The 20,788-nt window shown below is 39.9% G+C and overlaps 1 protein-coding gene across 1 annotated transcript in view; it reads right to left on the bottom strand.

The window, feature by feature from the left end:
- Positions 1–1,504: 1,504 nt before the first annotated feature.
- Positions 1,505–20,788, bottom strand: part of CASQ2 (calsequestrin 2) — a 56,181-nt gene continuing 36,897 nt past the window's right edge. The window contains exons 8-11 of the mRNA XM_088147527.1: positions 17,333–17,387; positions 16,410–16,510; positions 12,909–12,983; positions 1,505–3,030 (exon numbers count right to left, since the gene is read on the bottom strand). Of these exons, the coding sequence (XP_088003653.1) occupies positions 2,881–3,030; positions 12,909–12,983; positions 16,410–16,510; positions 17,333–17,387 (381 nt within the window). The 3' untranslated portion in view covers positions 1,505–2,880. The remainder of the gene's footprint in view (positions 3,031–12,908; positions 12,984–16,409; positions 16,511–17,332; positions 17,388–20,788) is intronic.

Below are 20,788 nucleotides of genomic sequence, written 5' to 3'. Positions count from 1 at the left end.
GTATCAAGATCTGAAAAATGAAGTTGAAAGATTATGGCACAAATCAGCAGTGGTGGTCCCAGTGGTTATTTGGGTGCCATATCAAAAAAAACCTTGGACAGCACTTAGAAAATCTGCACATTGACAAAATTTCCATCTGTCAATTACAAAAGGCCATGCTGCTTGGATCCGCACATATACTATGTTGATACATTACGACATCCTAGGTTCTTGAGAAGAACTCGATGCAAATGAAGGCCAACACCAGCTAAAGAACTGACAACTGTGATTTCACGTTGTATAATAATAATAACAACATCTGCCTACCCCAGGTCCTTGTGAAGGACTCGATAGGTGGATAAAAATGCCAAATCCAGTCTAAACATCTGGCTGACTGTGCGACCAACCACCACCACCACCACCACCATCATCATCATCCAGTTGGAATTATACCTACAGTCACAGCATTCTACACCCTTTAATGTAAAACAGGCCTTGCCTTCATGCTTACATTCTAATGAAAATACAAGAAGGGAATGTAAAAGGGAAGATGAACCAATTCTGAAAAGCTAGAATAAATCAAAACATGTCTTTTCAGGAGTTATCTGGATATATTGAAAGCATAAAGCCAAAGGTTAAGTGAAAAAATAGTCTTACTGTAGAGCTGATGGAAGAAAGAGAAAATATTTTAGACAGAGATTGGCATCCACAGAGTATAAATTTCAGAGAGGAACAAATAGCAGAAGAATTTCTACATCTATACACTAAACATAAAGACATCTGTGGGTGGGGGAGTTGGATCAAAACTCAGGCTACCATTATTGGTGTCACATCTTCTTGCATGCATTAGCATGCATATAGATGCTTAATGCAATTGAAACCCTGCACAATTGGACAACACGGAAAAGCAACACTTAAAGCTGTACTGGGAAAGGTGACCTTTTCTAATTTTATACTAAACATGCATAAATCAAATAATGGGAATAGAAGCATAGACAGTATTGGAGACCAAACTGACAATGCAATCCTGCCTTCCTTCCCCATTTGGAGAAAGTAGAATAGGGCTATAATGTAAGGGAGTTTGAGGCAAACCCCTAGCCATTTGAAAATAAATATGAGATGCTTAAAATGAAGTCAAGAAGAGTGAAGCTGGGTGAAGAAACAACCTAATTTTGAAAAATAGGTTTTTCCCCATTACTGAGTTAAAGTAGTATCCACCCATCTACCCAACATGAAATTTGCTGTCAATCTTACACGTCATGAAATTTTCCTTGGAAAGTGTCAGAATAAAGGGAGAAACACTAACACTGGTAGAGCAAAGGATGACAAGCCTGTCTCACTCATGGGCTGGTATGAGACAAAGGCAACTTCATGGAGACATGGCAGAAAAAAATGTTGTGAGGTCAATTTTTGTACTGTGGGTAGGTACAAAAAGGGAAAGACCCTCAGATATACACATATCAGCTGCACATAATTTGAAACATGATTGGTACTAATATAAAAGAGATGTACGTGCATACAGATATACACACAATATGGAGCTTTAATGGAGATGGGAATCCTGATCAATCATCTATACACAGTAATCTGACAATGGCTAATCATGTGTCTACCAGCATGGAGAAGGAAACTTGTGTATCAGCCTCTAGAAAGCAGGGCAGGGCAGAGATGTATGGCCCAGATAGTATCATTGCAGACTGTGTATTGATGAGCACAGAAATGAAATAATGAAATGAAATGAAATCCTACATCAGTCCAGTCAGAATTTCTTTTTACATTTCAATTGGACAGGATCCAAGGATTAATGGATAAGCATTACAAAGCATGGGAGATACATATTCTGAACCAAGCAATTTCAAAACTCTAGCAACATCAGTCACTACTGGAGATTTCCCAGTGCTTTCCTTCTGGTGAGTTTGGAGAACAGATCACTTATTCCAGAAGACAACTGGACTCTTCCCCACATCCCCTGCCATGTGCTTTCCTCCCATTCTTAAGATGGGAAGAAAGTATGCCACTTGGGAAAGTGCTACCCCACAGCGTTCCTTTTGCTGAATCTCAGAAATGAGGCCACCGAAGTCGCAGCCCTTGCACAAGGGCAGAGGAACAGTTCCTTCTGCTGCTGTCAGAGAAGCAAGGACAGGAAAGAGGAAGAGGAGTCTGCCTGCTTCTACTCTCCCCCACCCCTCCAAGTGCAGATCTCTTGCCTGTCCTGCTTCTCTCCCTTTTGCTGGCTGATTCCTCAGGCCAACAGTGGAGACCTCCAGTGATGACAGCAGCACAGCTACAGCAGGGAGGCAGGCAGGCTGCCATGAGCCAGGGAACCCAAAAGTGGCAGCCTGGGGGGTAAGCAACAGAGGTCACCAGTAGGAATAGCAACCTCATGTATTACAGTCCAAAGATTGCTATTCCTGCCAGAGACAAAAAGAAATAAGTGGCTGCTGGGTAAGGCTCTATTCTCTCTGGCCACCAAAGCAGAAGTGGCCATGGAGTCACAGAGGCTCATAGCTGGGTGGGAGGGGGAGGGGGAGGTTCTGCAATGGGCCATTTGGAGCCCTGCAATCACCACTTCCCTCAGGCACCTTCTTCACATGATACAGAATGTTTGCATAGAGGAGGGCTTGTTCCACTTTCCCCTGATCACCCTGCTGGATCACAATTTTTTAAAAAATAATTTCTGACTTAGGTATAGGGTATATCTTATGGAAGCCAGAAAAAGGGAGGGGGGTATTTGGGAAGAGGTACAGAGAAAAGGGATCAAGACTATGAGACTTCAATGACCCTTAGAAACAACCTTTGAAAGTCAAAAAGAACAGTATTTCCCTTTAGAAGAGAAACACAGTAAGGCATAGTATTTTGAGGCACACAGATTTAAGTGTCCAGTATTCAATGAACTGTAGCCTACTCATCATCGTCGTCGTCGTCGTCGTCGTCAACATCATCATCTTCTGTGTTTATTTTGCCAGAAAGTACATCTTCTATCCAATCTTCCAATTCCTCAACTGTAGGGAGGTCATCATCATCCCTGATGTCCATCCAGATACTATCAGCCTGAAAGGAAAGGTGAACATTTTCTTCACAGAACACTGGGAGGTTTTGGAGCAAAATATGTTTAAATCTAGTTCTTCCCCAATTATTTATAAAGTGGGAGTTTGAGAAACCGGTATATAAAGGAAAAGTCATGTGTGGATTCCATTCCATACCTCCTCCCAATAAACTGAATATAAAAGCATTCAAATATAAGTAGCAATACTACATGACCATGTGATGTATGTTAACAAAATAAAAATGACAAACAATACAAGTTTTTTAAAAATTCTAATGTTGTTAAGATACATGCTGGAATAAAATTCCTTTGAGCTATTCCAGATGTTTGAAATAATCACAATTCTTGATAAATACTAACCTAGAACCAGGGTAGAGGATTTGCTGCTCATCTTCTCTCTGACATACCCTTTTCTTTTTCTGGCAGCTCTTTTTGTTTCTCACTCTCATTATCTTGATCTTTTTATTTTTCTTCCAAAACACTACACAGAGTGGAAAATAATCTTCCTAGAAGTTTCACAACAGATCTCCTGCAGAGGGCTTTTGAAATTAAGCCAAGGACCACAAATTACCTATCCATTTTTAGATAAACATATACGTCCTTGACAGGCATCCATCACTGTGGAGCTGACTGCCACACCAAAATAGTACAGCAAACTGTGGAGCTGACTGCAAGCCCAAATAGTACAGCAAACTGAATGATTGTTTCAACTCTCCAATTATATTTCTAGGAAGAGGAAAATAGTACTAACCAAAATTAAACATTCTCTGAGGTATGCATTAAATTAATATACTTTGGTTATTATTGTGTTAACCACATTTGAGATGAAAAGCAACTAATTTCACTGTTTCAAAGCAAATTGCCTCTGTTTTAAAAGGATAGAACATTCAAGTTCATTATTTCAAAGGTCACTTAAATAATTAATATAAATTTAATATATATTTAATATATACTGTATTTCAGTTTCTCATAAAGATAACAGACAGGTTGATACAACCAAGATCCTTAGCACAGATGACACTTTCAGAAACTGTAACACTATCAAGACCAGAGCTCATGAGTTCGGTTAAAGCATGTAATTTTTCCTGGAAAACCTATGAGGAGAGCATTTCTCAGTTCTCTCTCTCTCTCTTTCTCTCTTTCTCCCCCCCCCCCCCGGCTTTATAGGGCCACCCAAATGAACAATATGACTACATGGTGTACAGTAAACAATAAAAAAAATAACCACATAACATTACATAACATACTTATTAACTTAATAAAACCCGTCCCACCCGATCACACACAGAGGGCATGCTCCGGACCCCCTTGGCAAAAGAGCTCTAACTAGCGGGATCCAGAAGGTGGGCCTTCTCTGCTGTAGCCCCCGCCCTTTGGAACATCTTGCCCCCAGAGGTGAGATTGGCCCCCTGACTTTCTTTTGGAGGGATTTGAAGACTGGGCTCTGCCATCTGCCTGGGGCAGGGAGGGAAGACATCAAGTGTGGGGTTGGCTAGCCCCTTAGAAGCCTCGTGTTGCTGCCCTGAACCATTGGCCACCTGGACTTTTTCCTTTATCTTTTGTAACTGTGCATATAGGTTTTTAATTGTATATTTATTTATTGTTTTTAATGAGCTATGGGCCACCCAGAGTCCCCCATTGGGGGGAGATGGGCGGGGACAAATTTAATTAATTAATAAATAAAAATAAAATATATAAAATATGAAATGGTAACCAAAACACAATAATTAAACATCCAAAATGGGACTCCACTCAACTGGACCCAAGCACCTGGGAGAAAAGCCAGATCTGAACAGATTTAGAAAAGCAGAGTTGGGGCCTGTCACATATCATTCAGGGACGGGGGCAGTCCCTGAAAAGTCACACTTCCTAGTTCCGATAAGATGGCAAAGTTCAAAAAAGGGAACCTTGGAGCATGCCCCATGGAAGCATGTGGGGCAGGCAGATGTTCTTGGGAGAAGGCAGTCCCTCAAGTAACTCCGTCCTATGTCACATAGGGCTTTAAAGCACCTCGAATCACACCTGGAAGCCTACTGAGAGCCGGTGGAGCTTGCAGAGTAGCAGAGTAGTAGTTACACAGGCATAACAACTCACGCTGCTGCATTCTGGATCAACGGAAGTTTCCGGATGTCTTCAAGGGCAATCCCACTGAGAGTGCATTACACTAGTCCAATCGGGAGGTGACCAAGGCATGAATGACCATGAGTAGGGCCTCCCTGTCCAGGAATGAGTACAACTGGTGCACAAGAGGTAGTATAAAAAGAGCCCCTGGCCATAGCTGCCACCTGCTTTTCAAGCAGGTGCTGTGATCTTTAGAGGACTCCCAGACTGCATACCAAGTCTGAACAAGGCAGTGCCACCCCATCCAAATCAGCAATAGAAACATTCCAGTTCCAGATCCAGGGGACCAAAAACCCATAGTTACTCAGTCTTGGTAGGGTTAAGCCGCAACTTGTACTTCCCCATCCAGACCCTCATAGCTTCTAGACACTAGGACAGACCTTGACTCTCCCACAGATAAACTTCTTGCACATATAAGATTAACTCATTTTGAAGAGAGGATCAACACCATCTACTTATGAGAACCTGCATTTCTAGTGAAGAAAATTCATTTCAAGACATTCTAAGATGCTATCCTCTGTTCATGGTCTTCAATAAAAATAAGCTCGGTCAGTTGATTCTTATCGTTGTACAGACCACTAGTTTTTCACCAGTGGGAAATAAACAACAGATAGAATGCAAAAGACAGCTAGGCATTTTCAGCAACAGACACACACACACACACACACACACCATCCTTGAGCTGTCATAAAACAATGCCAGCTTAAAATTTCTTTCTACATTGCCAATCTTCTTTGCTATAGCATGGTGTGGTCCTGATTTGTTAATGGGTCATTTGTTACAGGCAAGATGATTGGTTTTCTCCTCTTTGCTGCTGTCCCCTCCAATCAGTCATCAGCTGGCAGGAAAACATCCACTACAGTAGCCCCTCCTGTCACACCCCAAATTAAGTCATATGAAATAAAGAAATATATGGAAACCAGAAATTTCAATAGAAGAGAATATCTCTAACTCAAGTTTGGAGATCTCATAGAGGGGAGCAAATTCTCCATTACAGTGTCAATTCTCCATTACAGTGTCTCCAGAAAACCAAAGACCTAAGAACAGAAGAAGATAGAATTATGGTCTCATTTGATGTCACAGCACTTTTCATGTCCTTAGATCCATAACGAGCGAAAGCAATATATTGCAGCAGTACAACATGCCCAACTTAGCAAATACACTATGATTGAAATACTCAGATTCATGGATCTCATCAACCTTTGCCTCACAACAGGTAGTCTTTATTTAGTGACCACAATTGGGACTGGCAGGTCTGTTGTTAAGCAAAGCAGTCACTAAGTGGGCAATCAAGTGACCGTGACTGTGCATTCCTTTTCCCCACTCTCCCACCCTTTGGAATGCTCATCCCGGCACTGGGATAATTAGCAAGAAGGGAATTAATGTTTGTATTTACATTCATTGGAGAGGAAGGGATTACAAGAGAGTAAGCAGACACACAATAGGGAATACACTGGCCATTTGCTGAGCACACTCACAGCTCCCAGCTGGCCAGTGTATTCTCCATTGTGTGCCTGCTTACTCTCTTGGAATCCCTTCCTCTCCAATCTCTCTACTCTTCATGGAGGAAAAAAAAGAAAAAACAACAGGTCAGGCACAGGACAACACATAGTGACTGTAATGGCGATCATCTGACTAAGGGATGCTGCAAAGGTCATAAATGTGGGCATTGGTTGTAAAGTTATTTTTTTAGCATTGTCATAACTTTGAATGATCACTGAATTAGGCAGTCAGTAAACAAGGTCTACCTATACCTACTTTCAGTTCGATGGACAAATATACCATCAAATCCATGGTACCCATGGGATCACCACCCTCAGGATTCATAGCAGAGACTGTGATGCAATGTCTAGAAGCTACAGCACTCCTACACATACAACTAAAAATATGGACACCTTTGTCATAGTAAAAAAAGGAACAACTAGGGAAGACACATGAAACAATCAACATCTTTGAAGGATAGGAGGGTGTAGGGGTTTGGATGGGGAACAACAGGCTTTGGCTCAACCCTGGCAAAACTGAGTGGCTTTGGGTTTTGGGGCCACCTGGATCTAGGAATTTACCACCTTTGGTTCTGGATGGGGTTGCATTTCCCCAAGCAGACCCAGTGCACAATCTGGGGGTTCTTCTGGACTCACAACTCCTGCTCAAAGAGTAGGTGGCAGTCATGGCTTGGAGGGACTTTGCACAGCTTTGAGTTGTGCATTAGTTTCACCCATTCCTGGATCAGGAGGCTCTACACTCAGTCATTCATGGTCACTTCACATATAGATTACTCTAATGTGCTCTACATGGGGCTGCCCTTGAAGAGTATTTGGAAACTTCAGTTGGTGCAAAATGCAGTGGCGCAGGCTGTTATGTGCATAGCTAGATCAGCACATTACACCTCTGCTCCGCAAGTTGCAATCGTTATCAATTTGCTTCCAGTCCAATTCAAGATGCTGGTGATAATCTATAAAGTCCTACGTTGCATAGGACCAGGTTCTTTGAAGGACAGCCTCTCCCCAGGGACATTTACCCATCCCAACAGGTCCAGCAGAAGAGGCTTGTTGTAGGTTCTGTCCACTAGAGAATGTCATCTGGCAGGACCCAGAAGGAGGGCCTTTTCTGCTGCTGCACCTGCCTTATGGAACACCATTCCCCCGGAGGTCAGGCTGGGCCCGACCTTGCTGGCCTTCTGGAAGGGCCTGAAGACCTGGCTTTGCCATCTGGCCTGGGGATCAGAGAGTGGTGTGGAGCCCATAAAATGGCTGTACTGTTCTTGAATGGCTGTGCTCTCCTGGTGGTTGTATGATATGCCTTTTAATTGTTTAATTGTTTTTAAGGTTTGTATTGTACGTATGGATATTTTATTTTTTGATTTTTGGTACAGTTTATGTTTTAATTGTAAACCACCCAGAGTCATGAATGTGAGATGGGCAGCTATATAAAATTGAATGAATGAATGAATGAATGAATGAATGAATGAATGAATGAATGAATGAATGAATGAAATTCACAAGGGAAGAATAAAACAACAACATACTACCCTTCCTGGATATTTTCATCAGCAGAGGAAATGACAGCAAACTAGAAACCGAAGTCTATCAGAAAGCAATCCACACTAACAAAGTGCTCTGTTACCAAAGTAACATCTCAGAAACAACTAACAGACTGCTACAACCACAAAGCAACACTGCAGCACACAAACCAACTAAAGCCCTCCAAAACATCTTAAGCAAACCAAAAGACCCAGTAGCCCAAGAAGAAACAACAGGAGTCATCTACAACATACAATGCAAGGACTGGAACAGCCACTTTGTAGGGTGGACAGGCAAAGGACTAGCAGAGCCCATCTATGAACACCAACTAGCTGTCAGAAGACATGATGAAAACTCCTTAATCTTTTAACACATGAACGGACTCAACCACAGTTTCAACCAGGAAACTATTAGCATCTTTTGTCTATACGTGTGTGTGCCTTCGAGGCAGTGTTGACTCCTGGTGACTGCCTAGACTAGTCCCTGCAGCTTTCTTGGCAAGGTTTTTCAGAAGCGGGAGCCTTATTCTTCCGAGGCCTGAGAGAGAGGGACTGGCCCAGGGTCACCCAGTTGGCTTCGTGCCTAAGGAGGGACTAGAATTCATGGTTTCCCGATTTCTAGCCTGATGCCTTAACCACTATATCAGACTGGCTCTCATTAGCATCTTAGACCAAGCCAAATCCAAAAATGCTAGATAATTCCTGGAATCTTGGCATTCAGCCATCAATAGACACATAGAGATAAACCACATTTACATTCCATTCAAAAAAGAGACAATAAAAAACTTAGGAAGGAAACAAAAAGAGTAAAATACATCCCATCTAGCAGCCCACATACAGATAAGCAGGGATCAGCACCAGGGTTAGGCAGAAAACAATAATCAAGGAACCACCAAGGAGGAAACTACACCCCCACCAAAACTGGCAGGCAGCAAACCCCACATTCACTTGCACTGATGATGTTATTGACTTGGGTAGTGAAACGTCTGCAAGCAAACAACTAAGCTCAGGCAGCACCAAGAACTCCATATCAGAAATTGCCCCATAGAGGAGGAAAGGTATAAGATGGGAAAACTGAAGCTGGCTAACTGCTGGGCAACCACCCCTCTTACTTCAGGGAGTCATGGGGTAGTGATTGAAAGTACCCCCAAAAAAGGGGAAATTGGCAAATGAGCACTATTTCCCAACAGTGGGGATCTGATAGCTGAGCAGAGGGAAGGATATGCCTGCAGTTCCTAGCACTCCTAAAGTGCACCTTTTATTTTCAAACCACTTAGCACAAGAAACAGAAAACATGCTGGGGGCTGTGAGAAGCAGCATCAACAAATGAAGTTTTGCACACCATGCAATCCATGGCACCTCCAGATATATCTTTAAACATAAAAATGTCATTCTTGGAAAAAGTTCTATGGTGGGGGTACTCAAGTTATTCAGAAGAGCGGGATGTAAGATGTAAAAGGTAAAGAATCACGGGTACATGCTTTTCAGAAGTAATGGTCCTCTAAAGGAAAAGTCATTTAGCATCAACTGTGAAAATGAAAACACAGCTTAGAAGTAATCAGATTTATTTTCCGAAAATGTTTTTACAATTGAGTTTCCTGAAACATACAGTGAACCTTAAGACTAACATCCCCACGAGACTCTCTAGCTCCGACCTGCAAAAGCTGGTGCCTCTTTCTATGGCTCATTACACAGCCTGGGAGACAGCAGACAGGGCCTGATATATTCTTGATGTAGGCCATGACTGCCAGGCTAAGGAGCAACATGGGATAGTATTATTGTTGCTGCTCTTTGGATAATACCAGGCTGAACATCAAGTATGAGTGGAATGTCTAGTCTTAGCACCAAAGTGCCCCACTGACCCTTGAAAGAAAGGGTGCGGCCCCCTGAGAAATTCAAAGAGGGTTACCAGGCTGTAACTTTTAATATGACAGAAAGGGAACATCACTACATATATGACTAGAGAGTAACCTTATTAATGTTTACTTTTATTTAAATGTAGATGTAAATCAAACTATACTTAATTTTTTGTCTTGGTTTCTACCAGTCATTTTTGAAATGCAACCTCTGGCATGCAATGGGTTACCTTTGGCCCAGAGAAGGACTTGCACCATTGCCTTAGCAGATATTTATTTATCTATTTATAAATAATATTTGCAAGACTATTTACACTGTGAATGTGATTTATGAAGAATGAGAAACAGAAGGAAGGAGAAAAACCGTTTCTAATTTATGTGTCATTTTGGCACTTAATCCTCTGAGCACTCAAATATGCCCTCTTTCTCCTAATTCTTCTAACAAATTCTAAACACAATAACAAAACACAAATGCTTCTGACGTTGATAAGGCTGAAAACATTAGCAAAATATTGAAGAAGGACATATTCTGTCTAGTCTTGTGAGGGCTCGAGAGAGATGTTTAGGAGACTTTAGTGCTGGGTTGGGTTTCATTTTGTTTTTTTGTGCCTTCCAGTCAGTTTTTGATTCCTGGTGACTACCTGGACAAGTGCAGTTTTCTTGGCAAGGTTTTTCCAAAGTGGTTTGCCACTGCCTCTCTCCTAGGGGTGAGAGAAAGTGGCTGGCCCAAGATCATCCAATCAGAAGCTCCCCCATCCTTCCCCAAATGGGAGGACAATTGAAATGACAAATACAGTGGCAATTCAGGGAACTGGGAACAGAAGGAGAGTAGTAGCTAATGTGAGATTCCCCAAATCTCACAAGTTTGCATCTGAATTCATATATTATAATAATAAATCATGATGGAATTTCTTTTTCCACATAATCTACAATAGAAGATGTGAAATCACCTTTCCATAAGTGAAAATTGTTTTGAGGAGGACAGCCCCTATCCTTGCTTGCTTTCCTTGTTTGTCTGATAGCCTCATTTATTTTGAATTCTGAATATACAAAAAATAACAACAAAAAAGGTAGCCTCCTGCCCTACTCCCAAAGAAGCTTCCAATGGGTTCCTACCCTCTGTGCTTATCTGGGGGCACTGACTCCAGTGCAGCAGTTTTAGAAATACCTATTGTAAAGGTGGAGCAAAGACTGGAGGATAACTTCCCCAGGCAACTAGACTCTTCCCTGTCTTCTTTACTGCAGAGCAACTAAAACTTTGGAAAATATTTGCATAACATAAGACATTATGAGAGCCACAGAAAGATAATACTTGGCAAGAGTCTTAGATTTGACAATGGGTTTTTAAGAACTTGGAATATTCAGATGATGACACTGTTGTTCTTCCATTTTATTATGTATTTATGAAATTTGCTGATCGTTGATTAAAATAAAATTGACTGCTAAAATAAAATTGAATGATACATCTCTATGAGAGTTAATTGTGTGAAGGCAGTTTCTCACTGTAGGGTTACTCTAAAATATTCTGAGCAGGAAACACTATTAGAGAAGGGAGAAGGAGGCAGGTTAAAGATCACAGAATCAGAATCAGCTGGAAGGGTCAAAAGGGGCCACTTAGGCCATTGAATCCAGCCCCCAATCAGTGCAATGTAATGAAATATGTATTTTGCATGCCTTTCTTTGTGAAAGTGAACCAAAGGAATGCTCTTGAGATGCTTTGGGAGCCAGCAGTCTCTCTAAAGAACTGCTCCAGGGCAACACGTCTGCTTAAGCACTGTTCAGTTGGTTAATACTTCAAGTTATAATTTTTAATACTTTAATACTTCAAATTATAATACTTCAAGTTAATACTTGAATTTTACAAACAACTGTAAGTCTCCAAGGGCATCCTTCCAAAGTAAACTCAATCAGTAAACTCCCACCCTGGAGAAGTACAGGTAGTCCTCGCTTAACGATCATTTAATGACAGTTCAAAGTTACAATGGACTTGAAAAAAGTGCTTTACAACCTGTACTCACACTTATGACCATTGCAAACCATCGCACCTTCCACAGTCACATGACCGTGATTTGTGACCTTTTTAACAATGGTCATTAAGCAAATCACCACGGTTGTTAAGCGAATCATGTGGTCCTTAAGCAAATTCTGGCAAAAAAGTCCATTGGGGAAGCTGGATTCACTTGATGATCACATGATTCGCTTAACGACCCTGGTGATTTGCTTAATGACCATTGTAAAAAATGGTTGTAAAATTGTGTCTGGTTACATGATGACTCGCTTAATGATCACCCCAATTAACTACCAATTTTCCAATCCCTATTGTGGTTGTTAAGCGAGGACTACCTGTACAGCAAACAAACTCCTCAAAACATCACACACTATTGGCTGAAAATATATAAGGCCTGGGGAGTTGGCTTTCAAAAAGTAGCCAGTGTCCCAAAGATTCCCTTGTATAGGCTGGGGAGAAAGAAGGGCAAGGTGTAAAAGTGAAGTAAAAGTTTTGTCTTCATTTTGTTTAGCAGGCAAAGCAGGAATATCTGTAGTTTACTATAATGAACCTTATATTCAGTTATTAAAATCAACAAGACACAGTAAATAAGTATCTTGTGTCATTTGTCTGAGTTCTTATATCAATTCATGTTTATACCATATGAGTCAAAGGAAAGAAGCTGTAACAGTTTTTCTGCTCCACCCCTTAATGTTTACAGTTGAACTCACTATTATATCATCTTAGTTATGTCCATCATTTGTGCAGAGCTGAGGTACTTTCACAAAGTGCCTTCTGTCAGGCAGTGGGATGCTTAGTGAAAGGATCAGGTATGCAAATAAACACAAAGGCAGGTCCAGCAGCCTTGGTGCTAAAGCTACTGAGCTGGCTGATACTCACATCGGTGACATTGACTACACCAATTTGAGGCTTGAACAGGTCAATCTTGAATGTCTTTTCCCAGTATGTGATCAGCTATAGAAGTAAAAGAAAAGTGAAGCTTATTTATACTTGCATTCATATTGTGAATTCAAGAAGTTTGAGGTCAGGACTTCATTTCCACCTAATGGTCAACCATATATTTGCAGTCCAGATATGGGGTAGGGCAGCACAATTTCCATTTGGTTGGGAGGATATATGGAGAAAATATGGTTGGGGGATTTTGAACTACATAAGGTGCAATAGAAGCTGGAAGCTGAAGACATCATGGTAGGAACAGAGTCTGTGTCGGTGAGGTAAACCTCTAGATTGTCTCCTGAGGTAAGCAACAAGAAGCTGAGAAATGGAGACAAGAGATATTGCAGCAGGTTTCCTCTGCTATGCTTGCCTTCAGCACGACTCTTCACCATTGTACAGGAGCTCCATTCCAACAAGATCTAGCAGGGACAATGGAAGGGAGTAAGCCTTTCAGGGGCAAGAGGGTGCTGGAGAACAGACTTCACCTGGGTCATTTTCCAGGTGAAAGGACCCAGCTGCTGTCACCATGCTATAGCTTATGCAGTGCAAGATGAAGGCCTGCTAAGCCTTTGTGTGCCAGCAATTGTGATTTAGCAATATTGATGGCTCATTCAGCACCCTTTGGATAAAAACAAAAACTGACTTAACATTTCATGCAATTGCATACTAAAAGCACACTCAGGATATATTGGCAATGCACTTTTAAGAACCTATGCTTAAGTCTAAGATCACTTAAGAAAAACCATCCAGGCTGTGACCATTTTGCAACATCTTGAGAATGATTCAGTTTGGGCTGCAAGTTATCACATTCTCCCACTGGATAATTCCCCTGGAGCTGTGCCTTCCCAACATTTGCTTTCTTTTACATGGGTGGGTCTTACATGCAATTAGTCTATTGCAGAAAAAACAATACAATATTTCTTGAAAACATTTATTGATTTACTAATTTAACTGGGTGTGATAAACTACTGACAGACATTGACCTGATGTTTATTGAGTTTTAGAGAGTATTGCTGCAGGATCATTGTTATTGCTGACAGACTCTTATAAGTATTGAATAACATTTAAATATTAAACATTTATATAAGAACTCTAATAAATTATGGTATCTATCAAATATTTTAATATATTTTAATATACCTAATTTTAATCACTTATGTTTCTCTTCCTTTATATTTCATTAAATGTCAAGATACACTGAGAAAAATCAAAATGGGATTTTAAAAAGATATGTGCTTCAAAAAGAAAAATGTGGACCACATGAGAAAATGTTTCTAGATGGAGTTATTTGAATATTTCCAAATAGGAAGATGTATTGATCAAAGAAAGTTATTGAATAAATTATTAAAAGTCTAACCCTATTTGAATTTTACTATGACTAATAAAACTGCTTTTGAATATATATAGTAAAGCTGCACTTAATTTTTAAGAAGTGATTATAAATGACATTGCTACAGCAATGGCAATTCTTATTCAATATTTGCAGCAGTTTGCTTTAAATAAAGAAATGTATGCTGCCCAGAGACACACTGTTTGAGTTGGGCTGCCTTACCAATCAAATAAATAAATAGAGGAACTGTTAACCCACTGCAGAAAAAAAGAAAAAGAAGATGTGAGGCTCCTCTTTCTTCACTCACAGAACGGTTTTGAAAATTGCAGATTTCTACAGATTATACAAAGTAGAATTGTGTAAAATCAACTGATCCTTGTATTTCTTTTGTGAAATTCAGAAACTTTCTGATACTGAAAAACACCTAGGGGAAAAATGTTTTATATACTTAAGTTGTAAGAAATACTAGAATACTGGGGACTCCCAGGTGGAGAAAATGGAGGACTAACATGCCTCTAAACAGCAAAGATGATGCCATGGTAGAGATTGGTGACCGAGTGGCAAGCCCGGGCCAACAGAGCTTCCCCAAACAAGGAAAAACCAGGAGATTGCCCACTTGTGCTTCAGAAGGCAGCTCCTTGCAAGGAAACCTGCAGAATTTGGAGGGACCCTGTGGGAGACTTGCAGAAAAAAAGATCAAGCATACAGTCTCATGCAGAGCCTGCTTAAGGACACTCAGTTTGTCCAAAACTCCACTTTCTAGTGCATGTTTGGATTACAAAATTTTAAAAGTTACACAGGTCTTCTGAGCAGCAGAGCAATTAAACCAAGGTGAGTGATCCTTCAGCCCGGATTAAAGTAAAAAGTAAAGAAATAACTATAAGGATTTAAAAATAATTAAAAGCAAAAAGCATGCCAAGAACTTGAACTAAGAAAGTTTAAAACAGATTAAAGGAAGAGCTGAATTTAACATTGTTTATTCTAAAGTACTTTTGAATTAATTAAATAAATAATACACACCTCCATTGGAACAAGGATTGTTTAAATCTGCTAACATGTGATTGCTAAATTATATAAACTTTTGCTGAGATTTGAAACAGAAGAAGGACAAGTTACATGATAAAATGGGCTAAGAATTTTGGTTATAACATATAGAGAGAATGTAGCTAAAAGGACTGAAATTCATATTATGTTACAATTTTAGAGAGAACTTTTATAAAATGTTGTACCATTGGTATATGATACCAGAGAAATTATCTAAGATGTATAAAGTACTTCTAATCAATGGTGGAAATGTGAACAACATGAAGGGACATTTTACCATGCATGGTGAACTTGCAAAAAAGCAAAAAAATAAAATAAAATGGAGACAAATACATATAATCACACAAAGAATTTTAAAGACCAATATTCAATTGAAACCAGAACTTTTTTTATTGGGACTTATGGATAATCAACTAGAAAAGACTTATGGAAGATTGGTTTTGTATATGGTAACTGCAGCGAGACTATTATATGCACAAAGATAGAAAAATACTGAAATATCCACAATGGAGGAGTAGATTGTGAAGAAGGCAGAACTTGCAGAAATGGCAAAATTGATCTGTTTGATCATGGATAAGACAACAAGTACTTTTATAAAAGACTTTTTGATGAAAATGGAAAAAAATGAATTGGTGATTTATGGATTTGCTGATTTAAAAAGGTTGAATATGGGTAGAAGGGAATCATGTTGTAATTTTAAAGAGGAAGAGGGATAATAAGTTTGTAACTGTTTTTTCTATCTGCACTGTTTCTTGTATTTTTTTCTTTTCTTAATCTTACACTATATAATTTCATGTTTACCTTTTACTTATGTGAAAATCTCTAATAAAATTACATATAAAAAAGAAATACTAGAATATTGGCATTGATATTAATACTTATAAATCTTAAATTCATGTATCTCTATATTGGATTTTTTCTATTGATGGTGGTACACAATTGATTCACATGGTCACATTTGCAAAAATTTGCTCTCTATTGTATCTGGAATGTATATGTACTTCTATGCGTACATGAATGTAAGTGTGTAAAAAATGAGAAGGGACCAGCTGGGGGAGAGGGCTACTTACTAGAGGAAAGTCATCAGGATCAATCCAGACAATGCTTAGATCAGGATTGTCAGTGTTGTCTTTGGCAACCTGCTTGACAATTTCCAGGAATTCAAAGCCATCTGAAATGATATTAATGGTTAAGTTATTCTCTTGTGGATTGCTCTGCAGAATACTTGGGGCATTTACAGTAACCAGACAAGAATGGCATATTTCAAGCAACTACAATCGTGTAAGAGAAGATGATTTCAGTGCACCATTTCTCAGTCCTACCATTTCATTAGTGGCACCATTCTTCACTGTCTGCTTTCAAATTTGTCTGATACCTGCCAAGTCCTTTCTGTAGACACTATTCAGCCCACTCAGTACTTCTAAAGTAGCCCCAAAGAATGGAAGATATTCTGGTGAAGAACTTTTTTGGTCTAATTCACTACAATCTGTCTGTTGTTTCTATTTCTAGTGTTACACATACTGTATCAATGGGGAGTAAATGTCCTCAGAATGAGGGTGAAGGTGGTACCAGCCACATCTGAAGCATAGAGCAGGAAGAGAACAGCTAGCAATGAATCAGTGATTAAAGTATTATTGCAAACGAAACATTTCAGGGAATAAGAAGCTGAAAAATGCCCAAATAAATGGTTTGTATTCCAAAATCTGATTCCCTAGTTCAACCTCCTTTAGCTTTATCTGCATAAAGGAAAAACGCAAAAATACATACAGCCCCCTTCCCTCCTCCAAAAGCATGGGAATATATACACTTCTGTTTCAAGCTAACTTCTCATACATCTGAGGAACGGGACATAGTTCATAGAAGTAAATACCATATTCAATGGGCATAGGCTTTGATGCCATAGGACTCTTTCTTGTAATAGATTAAAACAGTCATCCCGAGAACAGTGATTACTTTAGCACCAAGACCTGCAATAAGCCTGTGTGTTTTGTACCTGGATCACTTTCTTCAGCAAATGCCACAATGTGAATTCCATCCAGATCATCCTCCTGTATACAAAAAACATGTTCTGGTGAGTCCAACATTATTAGTTGTGAAGTATACAATTATTACCCCACAAACACACATATATCACATACCGCTATTCCATGGTTCCAAATTGCCTATACAAGATAGATAGATAGATAGATAGATAGATAGATAGATAGATAGATAGATAGATAGATAGATAGATAATAAATGAACTTACAGGTAGAAGCACTGGTTATGTTTACCCTGAAGAAGAGAAGATTGTTGGGAGACATGATAGCTTTCTTTCAGTATTGGAAGAGCTGTCTTGTAGAACATGGAGCAATTGCTCCAGAAGGCAGGGCAAGAAACCATGGATTTAAATTACACAGAAGTCAGTTTCCATTGCACATCAGAAAAATATTCCTAGCAGTGAGAGCTGTTCAACAATGAAACAGATTCTCAGGAGGTGGTGAATTCTCTTCACTGGAGATTTTTAAGAAGAGGCTAGATGGCCATTTCTTGGGAATATGGTAAGTGGTGCATTTCTGCACTGAGCTGGAGGCTGGAATAGAAGATCTCCAAGGTACTTTTGAACCTAGATATTCTATGATTTTAAATTACTTAAATCATTGCAACTTGGTGATTACATGAATCAAATGAAGTTTGCTTCTGCTGGTTGACGTTTAATTACTTTGCATTAAACATAATTTTGTCATATAAGAGTTTTAGAGTAAAACAAATAACAAAAAATAATAGAATGAACATTTATAATCATGTATATCTGTAATCATGTCCTAATGCAGGACCTGTGGAAAGTCCTGTGGAAAGTGCCCTGCTGACAGCTTAAATTCAGACATTTTGCATTTAGCTGCCCCACTATGCTCTGACTGGAAGCCAGGGGCATTAACAGAGAGGAATCCCAACATCAGAACTACAATTAGCTTTTTTTTTTTTTTACCAAACTGCTAACTGAATGTACAAGATGCTTCTGTGAAGAGAACTCAGTTTTTTCCAGAAAATGCTGATTAATTTAACACTGCAACCAATAGTAAGGGATTCCAGAGCAGTGAGGAATGTAATAATAGCTTTCTTAAGGTAAGATTACCCACCAGATTTGACAACCAAATTATACAATCATAGGTCCATTAATGAAAAGAAGTCAATCAAGCTCATCCTTCTGTTGCTTGATACTATTAGGGTCCAAAGATGATGGCCACAGATACAGTTATGGGTTCCTCATGCTCCTTGCCTTAGTTGACTAAAAAAATGTTTCTTTTAATTTTAACAAAAAGAATTGGGAAACTGGTGTCCTGCACATTTTCTTTTGAATTTCTAAAAATGTATCTTGGACCTTAGAAGGAGAAAGCAGCCCAGGCCTTAGGATAACAAAACAAAAATTGGTTAGATTTACTAGGGAACTAGAGATGGCATGGAGCTCCCTCATTATTACGCCTTTTGATAAATGGGTGTTTTTTGACTTGCTCCACCCATTTTGGCAATCATGCCTCCTGGCACAAAGGCAGAGGCCCTCTGCAGCCAGAGGGTCCCAAGGGAGGTATAAAAGCAGGAAATAGCTGCAAAGAGATTTAGGCAGATATGGCTATAAAAACTAAAGAAAGAAAGGAGACTTGTGAAAGGTTGGTATTAAAAATGAAATCTGGGACAGATTTTCTTCCAAAAAAGTAGCAGCCAAACCTTGGGCAGCTGGGTACAGTGAAAATTATATTGGCAAAATCCCCCAGAGTTGGCAGGGAGGATGTTTATTGTGCACCTGCTACAAACGTCATCTTGGAATTATACCATGGAAAACCCTCATGTTCCTTGTCTTCCGCCAATCCCAGCTTTCAATTTCAATTGGTATTAATGCAAGAGGAAAAAAATCCATCTAAATGCTAATGTCTTTCCCCTCTGAGTCCAAAAGTGACAGAACCCCCATAAAATGAAGAATTAAAAGAATAAGTGGAAAACATTGGTGGAGGGGTGGGAGAGAGAGATTGTAAGACCAAGGCTTTTGCTGGCTTCCACAGGGGAATCAGAGTCTGAGAGGGATGTTTAGAGTAGATTTATGACTGAAATTGGAGCAAAAGTAGTCCAAGATAGTGTGTGCCTTCTGTGCTTCTTTCTTGCTTTCCCTACACACATCCACTCAATCTCCAGCTGTCTTAACACAAACGCAATGCCAGAGTCGATAACTCATTAAACAAAAGGCCTAGCTCTTCTCTCCAGTGCAATGGAAGAAGACTTTCTCCCAGTTCTTCCAGGGCATATATAATTATATGCCAGAGAACACAGGCTGTTGCTTAATTCAGTGGCAGAAAGCAAAACTTTATCTGCCACACTAACCTGCACACTTGCATCTGAAATGACATTTCAGTGTGTCAGCTCTACCAATTCCAATTGACAACAGTTCCAGATGTTTTCAGGCAAAAATCCTACCTAGCTATGGAATAATCTCTTAACTGGAAACGGTAATGTTTGCACCTCAGATCTTCGGCATGCAAAACAGAAATAGTTTGCCAGTGAGCTCAAATTACTCCTTATGTGAATGGTATAACTTGGGATTTTTCACATTTTAGGACCCTTCTCCTCCTCCCCATTTTCTTCTAGATACAAGTGAGGGGGGGGGATATATTAAGCCATATCCATCTATGATTCTGATTAAACTTCTAGCTGCTATGTGTGTTAAGAAAAAGTGCTCCTATTCTTTGCCATTGGAAATTCTTCCCTCTCTAAGACAATCTGTGTGTGTGGATTTTCATCAGCATTATGACTGAAAAGGAAAAGGCTAAATTCTCTTTCCCAAGCACTATGACTCCCCATGTACACAATTTTTACACTTTTAAAATTCTCTAAAATGCTTGCCATCTATCCAATTAATAAAAGGTACCATACCCCTCCAAATAGCCCCTGGCAGAAGCAACACAGAGTATTTCCTGTGAACTGAGCAGTGTTCTAACCAACAAGGAAGAATAACAGCTGGCAAGAAAGTAGCACTCAGTCCATGTCTTTCTTTCTGTACATTAATGAGGTAGGGTGGGGGTGGGAGAAAAAACAGGCCCTTACCCAGTTTAAGAAGCCTGGCAAAATGGTGTCAAGGCATCATGGTTTAAAGGTACTTCCATGCAGTCCTTTGGCAAATCTCCTACAGTAGTGCACCCTGGAGTTCCCAAGCTGATTCTCTTCTGGCTCAACTGTCAAAAATCTCAATTTTTGATCTGAGATGCTGGAGCAACATGGGCTTGCAGACAAGCCACCTTCCTATTGGTGGGAAGTACCACCTCTCTCTCCCTTCCTCACCACTAACAAGCCACCTTAGGACCCCATTGCCCTTGCACTAGGCTCCTGGGTGGCAGCCAGCAATGTTTTTATTTTTTGCCTCACCCCAAAGCGAGCACAGCGATGCAAGGACTCAGGGACAGGTCCTTGGGGATGCTCCCTC

Source organism: Python bivittatus, unplaced genomic scaffold, assembly GCF_059951505.1.
Source record: "Python bivittatus isolate LINGU-HERP-01145 unplaced genomic scaffold, Pbiv_v1 ctg000520_np1212, whole genome shotgun sequence".
Classification (NCBI taxonomy): domain Eukaryota; kingdom Metazoa; phylum Chordata; class Lepidosauria; order Squamata; family Pythonidae; genus Python; species Python bivittatus.
This window is presented reverse-complemented; position numbering and strand designations above follow the sequence as displayed.